General features: G+C 44.2%; 1 protein-coding gene across 2 annotated transcripts in view; it reads left to right on the top strand.

The window, feature by feature from the left end:
- The first annotated feature begins 5,925 nt into the window (after positions 1-5,925).
- LOC110489233 (catenin alpha-1) overlaps positions 5,926-18,643 on the top strand; it is a 216,612-nt gene continuing 203,894 nt past the window's right edge. For both annotated transcript variants that reach the window (XM_090198908.1, XM_090198907.1), the window contains exons 1-3: positions 5,926-6,110; positions 10,389-10,506; positions 14,295-14,490. In XM_090198908.1, coding sequence (XP_090055034.1) covers positions 10,402-10,506; positions 14,295-14,490 — 301 coding nt within the window. In that variant the 5' untranslated portion in view covers positions 5,926-6,110; positions 10,389-10,401. The remainder of the gene's footprint in view (positions 6,111-10,388; positions 10,507-14,294; positions 14,491-18,643) is intronic.

Here is an 18,643-nt window from a genome sequence, read left to right as displayed (position 1 = left end):
TCTTCTTGTTGAGTTTAGTCACATCATTTCTAATTTGCAGTAAGTCAGCCAGTCAGATGTACAGCCAGACTTATTAGCCACTCATTTTGCCTCATCTCTTTCAACCATACAGTTTTTCAATTCCTCATCAATCCCATGGAGCCTCAACAGTTCTAACAGTCAGTTTCTTAACAGCTACATGTTTATCAATAACTGGAAGAAGCAAATTCATAAATTCATCAAGTGCAGCGTCTGGATGCTCCCCATTAATCACATCAGACCAACAAATGCATAGTCACTTGAATAACTCTACCTTCATGTAGATATTACCTCAACTAACCGGTGCCCCCCCGCATATCGACTCTGTACAGGTACCCCCTGTATATATTCTCCACATTGACTCTGTACCGGTACCCCCTGTATATGGTCTCCACATTGACTCTGTACCGGTACCCCCTGTATATAGTCTCCACATTGACTCTGTACCGGTTCCCCCCTGTATATAGCCTCCACATTGACTCTGGACCAGTACCTCCTGTATATAGCCTCCACATTGACTCTGTACTGATACCCCCTGTATATAGCCTCCACATTGACTCTGTACCGGTACCCCCTGTATATAGTCTCCACATTGACTCTGTACCGGTACCCCCTGTATATAGTCTCCACATTGACTCTGTACCGGTACCCCCTGTATATAGTCTCCACATTGACTCTGTACCGGTACCCCCCTGTATATAGCCTCCACATTGACTCTGGACCGGTACCTCCTGTATATAGCCTCCACATTGACTCTGTACTGATACCCCCTGTATATAGCCTGCACATTGACTCTGGACCGGTACCTCCTGTAAATAGCCTCCACATTGACTCTGTACTGATACCCCCTGTATATAGCCTGCACATTGACTCTGGACCGGTACCTCCTGTAAATAGCCTCCACATTGACTCTGTACTGATACCCCCTGTATATAGCCTCCACATTGACTCTGTACTGATACCCCCTGTATATAGCCTCCACATTGACTCTGTACTGATACCCCCTGTATATAGCCAGGTGGATTTTTAAGAGTAGAAGTTCAAATTGTTTGGGTACAGACCTGGATAGTAAGACAGAACTCTGCAGGTTATCTTTGCAGTAGATTGCAACACCGCCTCCTTTGGCCGTTCTATCTTGTCTGAAAATGTTGTAGTTAGGGATGGAGATTTCAGAATTTTTGGTGGCCTTCCTCAGCCAGGATTCAGACATGGCTAGAACATCCGGGTTGGCAGAGTGTGCTAAAACAGTGAATAAAACAAACTTAGGGAGGAGGCTTCTAATGTTAACATGCATGAAACCAAGGCTATTACGGTTACAGAAGTCATCAAAAGAGAGCGCCTGGGGAATAGGAGTGGAGCTAGGCACTGCAGGTCCTGGATTGGAACGAATTGCAAAAATCGCTGAAGTTGGAGACTTTTATCTCCCTCACCAACTTCAAACATCTGCTATCTGAGCAGCTAACCGATCGCTGCAGCTGTACATAGTCTATTGGTAAATAGCCCACCCATTTTCACCTACCTCATCCCCATACTGTTTTTATTTATTTATTTTTCTGCTCTTTTGCACACCAATATCTCTACCTTTACATAACCATCTGATCATTTATCACTCCAGTGTTAATCTGCATAATTGTAATTATTCGCCTACCTTCTCATGCCTTTTGCACACAATGTATATATAGACTCCCCTTTTTTCTACTGTGTTATTGACTTGTTAATTGTTTACTCCATGTGTAACTCTGTGTTGTCTGTTCACACTGCTATGCCTTATCTTGGCCAGGTCGCAGTTGCAAATGAGAACTTGTTCTCAACTAGCCTACCTGGTTAAATAAAGGTGTTCTCAACTAGCCTACCTGGTTAAATAAAGGTGAAATAAAAAAATAAATAAAAATAAAACCTCTACATCACCAGAGGAACAGAGGAGGAGTAGGATAAGGGTATGGCTAAAAGCTATGAGAATTGGTCATCTAGAACGTCCGGAACAGAGAGTAAAAGGAGGTTTCTGGGGGCGATAAAATAGCTTTAAGGTATAATGTACAGACAAAGGTATAGTTGGATGTGAATGTATTTCAAGGCCTACCTTCAAACTCATTTGACGTCATGGGAAAATCAAAAGAAATCAGACAAGACCTCAGAAAAAAATTGTAGACCTCCACAAGTCTGGTTCATCCTTGAGAGCAATTTCCAAACGCCTGAAGGTATCACGTTCATCTGTGCAAACAATAGTACGCAAGTATGAACACCATGGGACCACGCAGCCGTCATACCGCTCAGGAAGGAGACGCGTTCTGTCTCCTAGAGATGAACGTACTTAGGTGCAAAAAGTGCAAATCAATCCCAGAACAACAGCAAAGGACCTTATGAAGATGCTGGAGGAAACAGGTACAAAAGTATCTGTATCCACAGTAACAAAAAAAATCCTATATCAACATAACCTTGAAAGACCGCTCAGCAAGGAAGAAGCCACTGCTCCAAAACCGCCATAAAAAAGCCAGACTACGGTTTGCAACTGCACATGGGGAAAAGATCGTACTTTTTGGAGAAATGTCTTCTGGTCTGATGAAACAAAAATGGAACTGTTTGGCCATAATGACCATCGTTATGTTTGGAGGAAAAAGGGGGAGGCTTGCAAGCCGAAGAACACCATCCCAACCGTGAAGCACAGGGGTGGCAGCATCATGTTGTGGGGGTGCTTTGCTGCAGGAGGGACTGGTGCACTTCACAAAATAGATGGCATCATAAGGAGGAAAATTATGTGGATATATTGAAGCAACATCTCAAGACATCAGTCAGGAAGTTAAAGCTTGGTCGTAAATGGGTCTTCCAAATTGACAATGACCCCAAGCATTCTTCCAAAGTTGTGGCAAAATGGCTTAAGGACAACAAAGTCAAGGTATTGGAGTGGCCATCACAAAGCCCTGACCTCAATCCCATAGAAAATTTGTGGGCAGAACTGAAAAAGTGTGTGCGAGCAAGGAGGCCTACAAACCTGACTCCAACCTTACACCAGCTCTGTCAGGAGGAATGGGCCAAAATTCCCCCAACTTATTGTGGGAAGCTTGTGGAAGGCTACCCGAAACATTTGACCCAAGTTAAACAATTTAAAGGCAATGCTCTCAAATACTAATTGAGTGTATGTAAACTTCTGATCCAATGGGATTGTGATGAAAGAAATAAAAACTGAAATAAAAAATTCTCTCTACTATTATTCTGACAGTTTACATTCTTAAAATAAAGTGGTGATCCTAACTGACCTAAGAAAGGGAATTTTTACTAGGATTAAATGTCAGAAATTGTGAAAAACTGAGTTTAAATGTATCTGTTTACATCACATACACTATCAAGCATTTCATACATACTGACTGTTGGCACTTGGTGGCCTATTACCCTAAAAGAAAAGGCTTTAGATGTGCCAAGGGAACCTGCAACTACAACACTTCAATAACACTTGACAAGTTTAATTCGATATTTTGAAACTGCATCGTTGGTTAAGGGCTTGTAAGTAAGCATTTCACTGTAAGGTCTACACCCGTTGTATTCAGCGCATGTGACTCATACAATTTAATTTGATGTGACATAAGATCTTCTCTAAGCGTTACAGGGATATGGTTCTGAAAATATACAGCAACATCTTCCCAATTTGCATTCCTGTCTCTCCTATAGATGTTATATCCTTGTATTGCTTCTGCTGTATCATCAAAGGAATTATCTAAGTGAGTCTCAGAAATAGCTAATATATCTGATGTTAGCAAGTTATTGATTTCATGAACCTTATTCCTAAGGCTACATGTATTAATATGAGCTATTTTCAGCTCTTTTCCTGGGTAGCTTATCAGAGATAGACATAATATGGAAAAGAACAAAGAAAGCAAGAGAAAAAATATATACATTCAGCTGTCCATTAATCAATTGGTGTGTGTAAGTGTGTGTGTGTGCTGCAGGGTTGAAGCTATGAACCCATAATCTTAGCTCTCTCATCTCTTCCAGGCTTTTGGGAGGGAGGGTGGACTACGAGCCTGTCATAGTGGATGTAAGCAATGTCCCCACGCGCTCTGGCAGCTTTCATGGCAGGGATCAGTTCTTTCCTCTTCTGGCGCACAGCTTCAGTATAGTCCTCATTGAGGAAGATATATCTTCCTCTCAAGTTCTTGGCTCTTTCCAGAACAGCTACCTTGTCCTTGAACCTCAGGAACTTGATCACTATCGGTCTGGGCCTGTCACCTGGGCCTGTAGTGGGTTTTCCAGTCCTGTGGGCTTGCTCCACCTCAATCTTCCTGTAGTCCATCTTCAGTTTCACCTAAATCATTTCCCTCACTTTGTCCTCCGACTCCGTCAAGGTCTCATGTGGATATTCTGCAATTCCGTCCACAACCATGTTGTTCCGCCTTGATTGTCCCTAGAGATAATCTGATTTCTGTGTCATTGTTATCATGGATTCACATACAAAACTGATGTCCTCTCTCAATGACTTACAGATTGCTGTCATCTTGCCGTTCTCCTGTTTCAACTCGTCGAGCTGACCCCGGGTGAACTGCAAACTGTTCTTCAGGTCCTGGACCTCTCCATTCTTTTATTAGTTGACTCCACTAGTATTTGGACAAAACACATGAAGCTATTGGATTGTTGTTGTAACAACTGCTTGTAGAACTTGTTTTATTTGTTGACAAGATCCTTTACCTGTGATAGAGAGACACCACTGTCCTCAACGGAACTCCCACCGGCTAGGCTAGCTGCTACGCCAAACAGCTCCTCAGACCCGGCCTTGGTCGGCAAGATCACTAGACAGATACTAGCGGTCCCAGCAATGCCAACCGCATCGCGGGATCCAAACTCAAAAGGAAGCTAACTAGTAACCAAACTTTTTCAAAACAACAAACCGAGCTCTCCCACGTTCCGCGTTCAACAGGAAGTGACGACCAGAAGTGACGAGTAAGGGAAAAAGTGATGAGGGAGTGATGGGGACTAAAAACAGGAGATTGAACATTGTCTGTCAGATTCTGGGTTAGCTAAAAGCTAACCAGCTGAAACTCTCAAAACATGATGTCAACAGCAGAATTATATCTGAGGAATACTTATCTTACTCCAGAAATACATAATATTAAAGTGCAATTTACCTCTGATCACATCTGGCTAAGAACCCACCAACAAACACATCCTCAGGAGTGAAGACGTGAGCTTCACTTCAACAGCTGTGGTGGAGATACTGACAACTTTGAGAGCCACCTCCGAGTTTTGATGACAAGCTATTTTGAATACGTTTAATTGGTCAGGGGGTTGTGAAATGTTCATAAAGACGCAAAGTGGAACCAATAGTATATATTTTTAATGTAAATTAAAATCCCAGAGTGTCCCTTAAGTGTCCCTAAGTAGGTGTGCTGATCTAGGATCAGGTCCTCCCTGTCCATTCATTATGATCTAAAAGGCAATACTGATCCTAGATTTGAGTTTGGGTTGCCGGACTGGTTGTATTCATGTTACAATAGCCTACTAAGTCTAACAAATGTTTCATAGGCTACTGGTTTGGCTAAATAGGCTATAAAAAAACATGATGAATTACAACAAGTTCAATTAAATCTTTTGCAATCTTTCCCCTTAGGAAATTGGATAGCTACTCCAGGTCAACTGATTAGCTAGATTATATAAGAAATAGCTTCCATTAGGTTTCATTAGAAATTCGTCATTAGGTCTTTATAAAGTCAAGCGTTGTCATTTCAGCACCACGCCTTTTAACACCTGATGTGTGTCCCGTCAGAGCCTCGTCTGCACTCCGGTGACTTCAGGAAGTAGCACACCGACCCCCTCCGCCTATTGTTGATCCACCCTGCCGGGAACAGAGAACCGTTCTGACCGAAACGTGGGAATCCCTTTTTTTGGTTTGTTGTATTTCAACATTTTATCGCCACTCGTATGCTGTGACTTTCAATAGTTTAGAATTACATCGATAAAAGTATCGAAGCTGTAACTCTCTCAAAGGGAGTGAGGTTGTTTGGGAAAGAGGAAACTTTTTTTCATCCCTGAACGAATTTCCATTCCTCCATTTTGAGGCGTTTTGTTTTTTGGAGCTGGAAAAAGTTTAAGTGTATTGTCTTTCGGTAAGTTTTCATTGATATTAAGTTTTTTTTTTGTTTGTTTGTTGCATAAGTAGTTTTGTCTATTTTGTTTTAGTCAGTTACATTTTGCTATTTGTCACCATTTTAATTGTTTCAATGTAATACGAAACTAAATTGTACGTGTCTCGCTCGTATTGTGCTAGCGAATACTTCACGTTTTAAGTTACACACCGTCGCTAGTTAAATAGCAAACAGTGATGTTGAAAATACTGTAGTAGATAACTAGTTATACACTTTAAAACTATATGTCACTAAATGTAACTTTGTTGCTAATTTCAACAATCATAGCAGTAACCGTTTGAAGTTGCGTGGGATTTCGATGTGGCCACTTTTCTAATGCTAATGCTAAGTTAGCCAAAGGCAAACCAACTCGTCGCCAACTACAAGTGTTTGTCATATCAGCAAAAACCCAGCTCCAATGTAAAGCCAAAACTAGAAATGAAATCGACAGGACATAACATTATTTGGTTAAGCTAGTTAAATGAGTAGTTTATAGTTTAGTTAACTAGGCAGCTTCCTGACATTCCCAACAGTTGAAAGTTTTTAAAACAGGATGAATGCAGCCAGAGGGAAGAATTGGGCCACCGCCCTCCTCACCCGCACGATGCTCCTAACCCGATCTGCTGAAAAGTGTACAAAATAAGTCATTTCCCATGTATTTAAAAAAAATATATATATTGAATAAATAGCTAACACTCAATCACTTTACTGCTGTCGTCCCAGTGTCCTCGACTAGATACTGTATCTCACAGCAACCCAATATGTATGTTCTCTCAATCTGACAGTTTATTCAAGCATATTGTAAATGCAATCATTTCTATGAATGGGCCCACCAGAAACTAATTCTCATAACCCTACCATTTATCACGATCTAACTATTTATGTAGTCCTAGCTAGCTAGTTGACTTGCATAGAATCGGATTTTATATATATATTTTTTATCTTGACTGGCATTGGCCTAAATTCCACCGTTGTCATACGAATGCAATAAGTGACAGCCCACATCCCAAATAACACCTGATTCTTTATATATAGGGTGTCCATCCACACTGAGTGTGTGAATACGTGCTTTGGTGATAAAATGTCACTTCCTTATGCTATAAAATAATTGTTTACCTAGACAAATATGATTATTCATGTCCTGAATTGTTCATTGGGGCCTTTCTCTAACATGTCATTAACATTACATCCCAACAGATTTGTAGCCTAATACATCCCATAATAAGCACCCGGCTCTGTTCACATAGCGGTGCAGGTTTCTCATAACAAATTAACGATTTTAACATTTTGTGGTGGGCGTCAGGGTTGTTTACGTGGGTTGCAAAAAAAAAAACGGAATTAGCACGACACGAGCTGAGTTCAATGTAAAAAGGCTTTAAAAGTGTAAAGGCTTAGTGTACGCTTGGTGCTCTGTTGACATGTCAGAGATGAATGTTTTTTTTTTTTTTGTAAAGAAATCTATGGGGAAAAAGAACTGGATTTTGGAATTGGTATGTTAAGCGTACACTCAAATATGATCATGCTGATTTGATATCCATCAGGGGTCGTGGTCATTTTTCACCCAGACAAAGAGATGAAACACGGGAGAAATATCTTGCTTTAGTTTTGTAAATGCTGATCTAATATACTTGTTATTCTCTGCTCGGCTTCAGACTAATTTTGTGCTTCAGTTGCACTTCTCCATTCGGATGTGAATTCATGGATGAGAATTCACAAGTGGCATTCTATCAGCAAACAGACGGTCTGAGAGTGTAGCAAAGAATTTCTCTGGTGCTCTTCTCAGTGTAGCCTATTTTTCTCCGGTAAAATGCAAGATTAACATTAGGAAATGTTCCTGGCTACATCTTCTATGATAAACATTAGAAATGTAGCCTAATGACAATGCATCGTTTTTGCAACAAACAAAAAATCCCTTTTTCGTTATAAGCTCATTTACTTGTGTGGCTGCTAGCCAGGTGGCGTATTACTTCTGTTGTCATCTGATGAAAAATGAAGTCTTTTTCTACTGAACGTGTTGCACTAACTATAGTTGCACACACCTGATCACACTATTGAACAAAACATAACTGACTTTCAATATAAAACGCAGGTGAAATGGTGAAAAATAATTTGATCTGCATTTTGAAAATGTAGATTTCAGGAACTCAAAACATTGACGCCTGTCCATCGTACCTCTCGTGTTTTATGTCCTGTGGATTGGAGAAGAAAGAGGTTCAGTTCAACGGGAGAGTGAGCCTGTCAGTGAACCAGGAGCCTTAATTCTTGCACAGAATCCAGCCTAGCTGACTCAATTTACCTTTATTTAACCAGGTGGGCAAGTTGAGAACAAGTTCTCATTTACAATTGTGACCTGGGCCTCTGGCCTCCATTGATATAGTCACTCTGACCATAGCCATCATTCAAGGGTAATACCTCCAATAACCTTTGAACGGCTCATGATAGAGAAATGAGGGTTTGACCATTTTTTGTTTTCTTAAATTATTATATTTACAATTATAAACTGGGTGGTTCGAGCCCTGAATTCTGATTGGCTGACAGCCGTGGTACATCAGACCGTAATGTTACACTGTTACTGCTCTAATTACGTTGGCAACCAGTTTATAATATCCGTAAGGAACCTCAGGGATGTATGGTATGTGGCCAATATACCACGGCTTAAGGGCTGTATCCAGCCACTCCTCGTTGGGTCGTGTGTAAGAACAGTCCTTAGCTGTGGTATATTGGCCATATCCGCCTTATTGCTTAATTAACATATTATTTTACCCCCTCGGTGTGTTGAGGGACGGCCCGCCCCCTCGGTGTGTTGAGGGACGGCCCGCCCCCTCGGTGTGTTGAGGGACGGCCCGCCCCCTCGGTGTGTTGAGGGACGGCCCGCCCCCTCGGTGTGTTGAGGGACGGCCCGCCCCCTCGGTGTGTTGAGGGACGGCCCGCCCCCTCGGTGTGTTGAGAGACGGCCCGCCCGCTCGGTGTGTTGAGGGACGGCCCGCCCCCTCGGTGTGTTGAGGGACGGCCCGCCCCCTCGGTGTGTTGAGGGACGGACGGCCCCCTCGGTGTGTTGAGGGACGGACGGCCCCCTCGGTGTGTTGAGGGACGGCCCGCCCCCTCGGTGTGTTGAGGGACGGCCCGCCCCCTCGGTGTGTTGAGGGACGGCCCGCCCCCTCGGTGTGTTGAGGGACGGCCCGCCCCCTCGGTGTGTTGAGGGACGGCCCGCCCCCTCGGTGTGTTGAGGGACGGCCCGCCCCCTCGGTGTGTTGAGGGACGGACGGCCCCCTCGGTGTGTTGAGGGACGGACGGCCCCCTCGGTGTGTTGAGGGACGGACGGCCCCCTCAGTTTAGACCAGGCAGGGTCCTGGGTCCAGCCCTACTCAGCCCTCGGGCCATCCTGATTATCCCTGACGGCCCCCTCAGTTTAGACCAGGCGGGGTCCTGGGTCCAGCCCTACTCAGCCCTCGGGCCATCCTGATTATCCCTGTCGGCCCCCTCAGTTTAGACCAGGCGGGGTCCTGGGTCCAGCCCTACTCAGCCCTCGGGCCATCCTGATTATCCCTGTCTGCCACTCAGTGCATTAAGGCTAATCAATACAAGGCCTGTCGCTGCATGAAAAGGAAAATCGAATAAGTGCCAATATGTTACTCTGCTCCACTTATGTCTGTCTGTCTAACAATGACGGAGTGAGACCTGTCTCCTCTGAAGAGGGAGCATCCATATTTAAAACGGCGTCTGTCCAAATTGTCACGACACCATGGGTTCTTCCCAAATGGCATCCTTTCCCCTCCCACACCCACACACACACCGTTTGCCTGGCACGCTGTGTGCCCTGGTCATAGGGAATAGGGTGTCGTGACTTTTTTTTTTTCCCTTCCTTTTTGTTGCCATGGTTGCAGTGGGGTTTCCTAAATCACTGTAGAATGAATTGATTCAATAAACACACTTTTTTTTCACAGCTTTTTTTATTTTTTATTCCATGGCGTTGTAAGGCCTTGTGGGTAGGTAGCTCTTATCTAGGCTAGCTGGCCCACTACTGTTCTATGCTACACATGGGTCAGAGGTCAGTTGAAATGTGTTGTACCTCCAGGGTGAACACACAGGTCAGAGGTCAGTTGAAATGTAGTGTACCTCCAGGGTGAAAGTTTGCTGTGCTGTTGTTGTTGTCATGGTGTGTGGCTTAACCCCCCCCCCATCTGATGAATGACCCAGCCAAGCCCTCCTAGACATCCATTTTGTCATAATCTCACCATCTCTCTCTCCTCCCCTTTTCAGATACCGAGTGAACATGACAGCCATAAACACGGCCAACATCAACTTCAAATGGGATCCAAAGAGCCTGGAGATCCGTACCCTGGCTGTGGAGCGGCTGCTGGAGCCCTTGGTCACACAGGTCAGAACAATCCATCATGGATGGAACATGCCGTGACTTTTTCCACATTTTGTTACGTTACAGCCTTATTCTAAAATGGATTAAAAACATTTTCCCAGGGCCTCCCGGGTGGCGCAGTGGTTAAGGGCGCTGTACTGCAGCGCCAGCTGTGCCATCAGAGACTCTGGGTTCGCGCCCAGGCTCTGTCGTAACCGGCCGCGACCCGGAGGTCCATGGGGCGACGCACAATTGGCCTAGCGTCAGGAGGTTAGGGAGGGCTTGGTCGGTAGGGATGTCCTTGTCTCATCGCGCACCAGCGACTCCTGTGGCGGGCTAATCAAGGTTGCCAGGTGTTTCCTCCAGCACATTGGTGCGGCTGGCTTCCGGGTTGGATGCGCAAGAAGCAGGTTGGGTTGTGTATCGGAGGACGCATGACTTTCAACCTTCGTCTCTCCCGAGCCCGTACGGGAGTTGTAGCGATGAGACAAGATAGTAGCCACTACAACAATTGGATACCACGAAATTGGGGAGAAAAAGGGGTAAAAAAAATATACATTTTCCCTCGTCAATCTACACACAATACGGCCAACAAAGTGACAATATTAAAAAATATATAAAAAAAAACACCCTATACAATAACAGTCAAAAGTTTGGACACCTTAATTGTTACTATTTTCTACATTGTAGAAAAATAGTGAAGACATAAAAACTATGAAGTTACACATGGAATCATGTACAGTATTAACCAAAAGTGTTAAACAAATCAAAATATAGTTTCTATTTGAGATTCTTGATGACAGCTTTGCATTCTCTCAACCAGCTTCATGAGGATTGCGTTTCCAACACTCTTGAAGGAGTTCCCACATATGCTGAGCACTTGTTGGCTGATTTTTCCTTCACTCTGCGGTCCAAATCAATCCACACCATCTCAATTGGGTTTTTGGGTGATTGTGGGGGTCAGGTCATCTGATGTAGCACTCCCATCACTCTCCTTGGTCAAATAGCCCTTACCCAGCCTGGCGGTGTGTTTTGGGTCATTGTCCTGTTGAAAAACAAATGATAGTCCCGCTAAGCACAAACCAGATGCAATGTCATATCGCTGTGGTAGCCATGCTGGTTAAGTGTGCCTTGAATTCTAAATAAATCACCCCCAAATCTCAAATTTGGACTCATTAGACCAAAGGATAGAGTTCCATCGGTCTAATGTCCATTGCTTGTGTTTCTTGACCCAAGCAATCCCCTTCTTCTTATTGGCGTCCTTTAGTGGTGGTTTCTTTGCAGCAATTCGACCATGAAGGCCTGATTTCACAGTCTCCTCTGAACAGTTGATGTTGACATGTGTATTACTTGAACTCGGTAAAGCATTTATTTGGGCTGCAATCTGAGGCTGGTAACTCTAATGAATTTATCCTCAGCAGCAGAGGTAACTCTGGGTCTTCCTTTCCTGTGACGTTCATGGTTCTTCATGTTCTGCATTGACTAAATGCCTTAATGATGGACTGCCGTTTCTCTTTGCTTATTTGAGCTGATCTTGCCATAATATGGACTTGGTCTTTTACCAAATAGGGCTTTCTTCTGTATACCACCCCTACCTTGTCACAACACAACTGATTGACTCAAACACTTTTTAAGAAGGAAAAAAATTCACAAACTAAGTGAAGGCACACCTGTTAATTGAAATGCATTCCAGGTGACTTGCTCATGAAGCTGGTTGAGAGAATGCCAAGAGTGTGCAAAGCTGCCATCGAGGAAAAGGGTGGCTACAAAATCTAAATTATATTTTGTTTTTGTTTAACACTTTCGTTGGTTACTACATGATTCGGCAGGTAGCCTAGTCGTTAGAGCGTTGGTCCAGTCGCCGGAAGGTTGCTGGATCGAATCCCTGAGCTGACAAGGTACAAATGTGCCGTTTTGCACCTGAGCAAAGCAATTAACCCACTGTTCCTCAGGCATGAATGCTTTGTCGTACAACTGACTAGGTATCCCCCTTTCCCATGTGTTATTTCATAGTTTTGATGTCTTCACTATTTTTCTACAATGTAAAAAAATAAAGGAAACCTTGAATGAGTATGAATGTCCCAACCTTTGACTGGTGCTGTAATTATTCAGACCATTTGCCACGAGACTTGAATTTTAGCTCTGGCGCATCCTGTTTCCATTGATCATCCTTGATGTTGCTACAACTTGATTGGAGTTCTACCTGTGGTAAATTCAATTGATTGGACATGATTTAGCAAGGCACAAACCTGTCCTATATAAGGTCCCACAGCTGATGGTGCATGTCAGAGCAAAAACCAAGCCACGAGGTTGACGGAATTGTCTGTAAGAACTCTGAGACAGGATTGTGTCGAGGCACAGATCTGGGGAAGGGTACTAAAAAATGTCTGCAGCATTGAAGGTCCCAAGAACACAGTGAACACTCCATCATTCTTAGATGGAAGAAGTGTGGAACCACCAAGACACTTCCTAGAGCTGGTCGCTCAGCCAAACTGAGCAATCGGGGGAGAAGGGTCTTGGTCAGGGAGATGACCAAGAACCTGATGGTCACTTTGACAGAGCTCCAGAGTTCCTCTTTGGAGATGGTTGTCCTTCTGGAAGGTTCTCCCATCTCTGCAGTACTCCACCAATCAGGCCTTTATGGTAGAATGGCCAGACGGAAGCCACTCCTCAGTAAAAGGCACATGGCAGCCCTCTTGGAGGAATCCAGACACCGCTCATCAGCCCGCATACCAGCCCTACGGTGAAGCATGGTGGTGGCAGCGTCATGCTGTGGGGATGTTTTTCAGTGGCAGGGACTGGGAGACTAGTTGAGATCAAGAAAATGCTGAATGGAGCAAAGTTCAGAGAGATCCTTGATGAAAACCTGCTCCAGAGCGCTCTTGACCTCAGACTGGGGTGAAGGTTCACTTTCCAACATGACAATGACCCTAAGCACACAGCCAAGACAACGCACAAGTGGCTCTGAATGTCCTTGAACCCGATCGAACATCTCTGAAAATGGCTATGCAGCGTCGCTCCCCATCCAACCTGACAAAGCTTGAGAGGATCTGCAGAGAAGACTGGGAGAAACTCCCCAAATACAGGTGTGCCAAGGCTGTGGTATCATACCCAAGAAGACTCCAGGCTGTAATTGCTGCCAAATGTGCTTCAACAACATAAAGAGTATGAATACTTTTCGTAAATGTGATATTTCTGTTTTTGTTCAATACATTTACAAACATTTCGAAAATACATTTTTTTTTTTGCTTTTGTCATTTATAGGATATTGTGTGTAGATTGATGGGGAAAAAAACAAACAATCCAATCCATTTTAGAAGAGGGCTGTAACAAAATGTGGAATAAGTTATGGGTTCTGAGTGCTTCTACACCTGCATTGCTTGCTGTTTGGGGGTTTTAGGCTGGGTTTCTGTACAGCACTTTGAGATATCAGCTGATGTACGAAGGGCTATATAAATACATTTGATTTGATTTGAATATTTTCTGAGTGTCCATTTGGTTAAGTTTGATAAATGATGATGTCAATGCAAAGGCCTCCTGGAAGCGTTTATATTTATTTATATATTTTAGAACGGGTGATCATGCTATCCCTTCGTTTTGATTTGTTCCTTGGTATCTAGCCCTAACTGCTTAAATGACTGCTTAAATGACACTAGCAACTTCTACTGTTTTTAGTATGGAATCAAAGACTAGGCAAGATATGGCTGAAAGTTTGACTCTGCAGCAAAAGATGTCCGTCTGACGTTGTGCATCTCACCCTCAAGGCATTTGACCTCTTCCCCCCCCCCCCCCCTCTCGTCCTGCTCCTAAAGGTCACGACCCTGGTGAACTCCAGCAACAAGGGTCCGTCCAATAAGAAGAAGGGTCGCTCTAAGAAGGCCCATGTATTGGCTGCCTCGGTGGAAACCGCTACCTTGAACTTCCTGGATAAAGGAGAGAAGATCGCCAAGGAGAGCCAGTTCCTCAAGGACGAGCTCACTGCTGCCGTGGAGGATGTACGCAAGCAAGGTACGGTTAAGCTACTACTGGCCTTGCCTCCTTTGCTCTGAATCTCTGAAATTACCAGATATGTAATTTGGCCTTGTATTTCTGCCTCTTGAGTTCCAAGAGAGCATATTTATTCAGTTGGGGCTCTGATTCTCCCGTCTGAATTCATTCAAACTGCTTCCAGGCATTGAACCGTTGCTCTCTGTTCTGTCATATCTTCCATTCTACTCTGCCTTGCAGTCTTTCAATCTGTCTTGCCTGTATTGAGGGGAAAAGTGTGTGTGTGCGCGCCAGGGTTTCTCTGGATCAAAAAGGGGCTTAAGTGGGTGGGCGTGGCAGGGTTTGAGTTGTTACGGCTGAAATTTCAAGAATTTGAGGCCCACCATGTGTGCAGAGATTGGCCTAAAAATGCTACAATTTCCTGCAATTTTACAGGAGGCAAGATACATTTTTGCCGTTTTTAAAGCTAATTTCCTGAAATTATTCACATTTTGCAATGCAAGTTGAGAGAAAATGTTGCAGATTACAAAGATAAAATCTGCTATTCTACCTTCTGGAGCTGAGTATTGTTTTTATAGTTTTAAAGGCCTGCCCAAGCCTTTTTAAAGGTATAACAATTCCTGTTTTGTTAGCTCAGTCTAGAGGGCTGCGTAGAGGCTTGCGGTTTTATGCATCATCACCCCAATCTTTTAACTCTGTTGTTAAATCTCATTTACTCCTAGTAGCTGCATTGTGATTTCACTCTGTCCCTTCTGGTGGAGGGAGGAGAGGACTCGGGTTAATGGAGAGGTTTAACCCCGTCAAGATGCTCAGCTCCTCATTTCTCAATGGCTTGTTTTGCCATGAATGTTTTAAAAACCTGTTGATATTGATGCCAATTGAACGAGACAATGTTTTGTTGGGAGGAGAGGGATCTCACCCACTATCTTCTCTCATCTCGTTTTCTTCCTATTTACATACAGAGTATCTGTATCCCAATTTACCCAGGCTGAAAATATGGATTTTATGTGCATGTGAAGTCTTTTTTAAGTGACTGATTTTCCACTCTGTTGCCCGTGTTAGCCGCTGGGCCCCACTCTGTTGCCTGCGTTAGCCGCTGGGCCCCACTCTGTTGCCTGCGTTAGCCGCTGGGCCCCACTCTGCTGCCCGTGTTAGCCGAGGGCTCCACTCTGCTGCCCGTGTTAGCCGAGGGCTCCACTCTGCTGCCCGTGTTAGCCGCTGGGCCCCACTCTGCTGCCCGCGTTAGCCGCTGGGCCCCACTCTGCTGCCCGCGTTAGCCGCTGGGCCCCACTCTGCTGCCTGCGATAGCCGCTGGGCCCCCACTCTGCTGCCCGCGTTAGCCGCTGGGCCCCCACTCTGCTGCCCCCCCCCCCCCCCCCCCCCTGGCATTTTTCCTATTTTGTTGCCTTACAACCTGGAAATAAAATATATGTTTTTTTTTGTATCATTTGATTTACCCAATATGCCTACCACTTTGAAGATGCAAAATATTTTTTTTTTCAATTGTGAAACAAGACAACAACCACTTGAGCGTGCATAACTATTCACCCCCCCTCCAAAGTCAATACTTTGTAGAGCCACCTTTTGAAGCAATTACAGCTGCAAGTCTCATGTCTCTATAAGCTTGGCACATTGAGCCACTGGGATTTTTGCCCAGTGCTCTTCAAGGAAAAACTGTTCCAGCTCCTTCAAGTTGGATAGGTTCCTGCTGGTGTACAGCAATCTTTGTCATACCACAGATTCTCAATTGGATTCAGGTCTGGGCTTTGACTAGGCCATTCCAAGACATTTTAAATGTTTCCCCTTAAACCACTCGAGTGTTGCTTTCGCAGTATGCTCAGGGTTGTTGTTCTGCTAGAAGGGGAACCTCCCTCCCAGTCTCCAATCTCTGGAAGACAAAACAGTTTCCCTCAAGAATTTCTCTCTCTCTGTGTGTGTGTGTGTGTGTGTATATGCACACAGGTGGACTGACTTCTGAAGGTAATTGGTTGCACCAGATCTTATTTAGGGGCTTCATAGCAAAGGATATATATATATATATATATATAACATTTTTGAAACCAGTCTCATCAAATTGGTTTTGTCCATCACATGAAATCCACATTTAAAATCAGTTTAAGTTACAGGTTGTAATGCAACAACAACAGGAAGAAACACCAATGGGGAAGAATACTTTTGCAAGGCGCTGTACGGCGTAACCACGGCACCGGGCGACGCTGAACGAACCCGCCCGTTGAGACCTTTTCTGTTCTCCACCAGTCCCGATACGAGCTCGACTGACTAGACCGTTTGTCTGCTCCGAGACGGAACACAAGACACAGACACGCTGTCTAATTAGTGATTTAATGTTTTTTTTCTTCTTTCTCATCATCATGGCAAACATTGGTTGAACTGTGCAGGAGGGGGATAAAGGGGGGTAGATTTTGGGCATTGGTGGGTAACGTGTCTTCCACCAGCCATGGTGGGTGGGTGGTCAGGGCTCCACTGTACGAGCGTTTCACTGTACGAGCGTTTCACTGTACGAGCGTTTCACTGTACGAGCGTTTCACTGTACGAGCGTTTCACTGTACGAGCGTTTCACTCACGTTTGTGAATTAAAACGTCTAGTGTGATCACATTTTATAGTAACATAAATGGTGCAGTAACTGTTTTCAAAGTATTTCTGTTTGTGTTTGTTTCATAGCTGGTCAATTTAATCGCACAAAGTCTTTTAGAAGTAGGAATCCTATAGCCTATACCACCAGGTGCTTCAACGCCGGGGGGCTGTGCCCTAGAGGTCGACCTCTACTGCGCGCACGTGAAAAGCAGAGGTGAAATATTCATTTTTGAGAAGCGCCGCGCACCGACGTAAGTTGGATTAATTTACTTGAAACAAAAGTCACCTGAAGTGAGACTGTCCTCGTTTCTTGGCTAGTTACATTGATAAACAATTATTTTTCTTTTTAAATTTCAACTGTTAAGGAAGAGACTTAACACGCGGCTACTCGTCAGACTCAGGCACAAACTGGTTTGGCCCGGGGATTTTAGGGGCAGAACGACAGATTCAGCTCGGGGATTTGAACTTGCAACCTTCTCGCGCCCACTAAGGCGGCGTTCTCAGGCGGCGTTCTCGCGGCCGCCAAGGCGGCGTTCTCGCGGCCGCCAAGGCGGCGTTCTCGCGTTTAACCGTTTCATGTGTCTGAAGGTGAAACATCACCACAGTGTTCTGGAGCTTGTGGACTGTATTAACGAGCCTGGAACGCACAGCAAAGTTGATCCTGTGAGATTTCAAAACTACACTCAAATTAATTCAGTGTAGAGCTGCAGTTTTTATGAGTAAGTTCATGTTTAATTTATTCAGTACTTTTAACACTTAAAAATTTTTTTTTATTTTTTTTTATAAACCACAACCATTCTCCCTATTACAACCAGCGCTACAACCAGCGCTACAATGAATGACTGTAGCAAAGTGTTCCCATGAACTGAGAGGGATATTTCACTGTCTCTGGTCATAGTGACAACATGAATTGGTGCATGAGATGGAAATAATGCAGTGGTACTTCAGTTTTGCCATCAGCTGGAAGACTGTCCCCTTTTCTCAGCAGATGACCAGATGAGACGGCCTCACCGCTGCCCCCCCCTTTCAGATGAGGGACGGCCTCACCGCCCCCCCCCCCCCCAGACTGATCAGACGCAGGCCCCCAGTCCTGTAAAGCTCAATCTGCTCACTAAGTTGTGCCTTTCAAGTAATGCAACAAATGATCTATTACTAGTGTGAACATATTTTAAAAAAAATTAAGAGAATTTGAAAGTGGGCTGAACATCGTCGGCAGGGTAGTTGAAGCATAGTCAATAAGTAGTGGTGAAGTATTGGGTCTATAGCCCACTGCACGAACCTCATTGCTACAGAACTGTTTTTAATTGGTTCATGTTGCCTATGTTTTAAGTCATGTAAAAAAATAAACACTCAGCAGTAGGTTTTTGCATTTTTTTTTGCCTCTGATCTTCACTCAAAGGTTATTGACCTCTTTCATAGACGGTTGTCTCTGCTAACACACTAGCAGGGTTGGAAATTAAGACATGTGGGCAGATGTTGTCATTGGTGGGGAATAAAAATTAAAGAATAAAAATAATATAAATTTCACCAGCCACGTTGGCAGGTGGTCAAACAGCATTAGAAATAAGGTTAGAAATA

The sequence above is a fragment of the Oncorhynchus mykiss genome, chromosome 14 (genome assembly GCF_057628025.1).
Source record: "Oncorhynchus mykiss isolate SJ-2025 chromosome 14, ASM5762802v1, whole genome shotgun sequence".
NCBI classification, from domain to species: Eukaryota; Metazoa; Chordata; class Actinopteri; order Salmoniformes; family Salmonidae; genus Oncorhynchus; species Oncorhynchus mykiss.
This window is presented reverse-complemented; position numbering and strand designations above follow the sequence as displayed.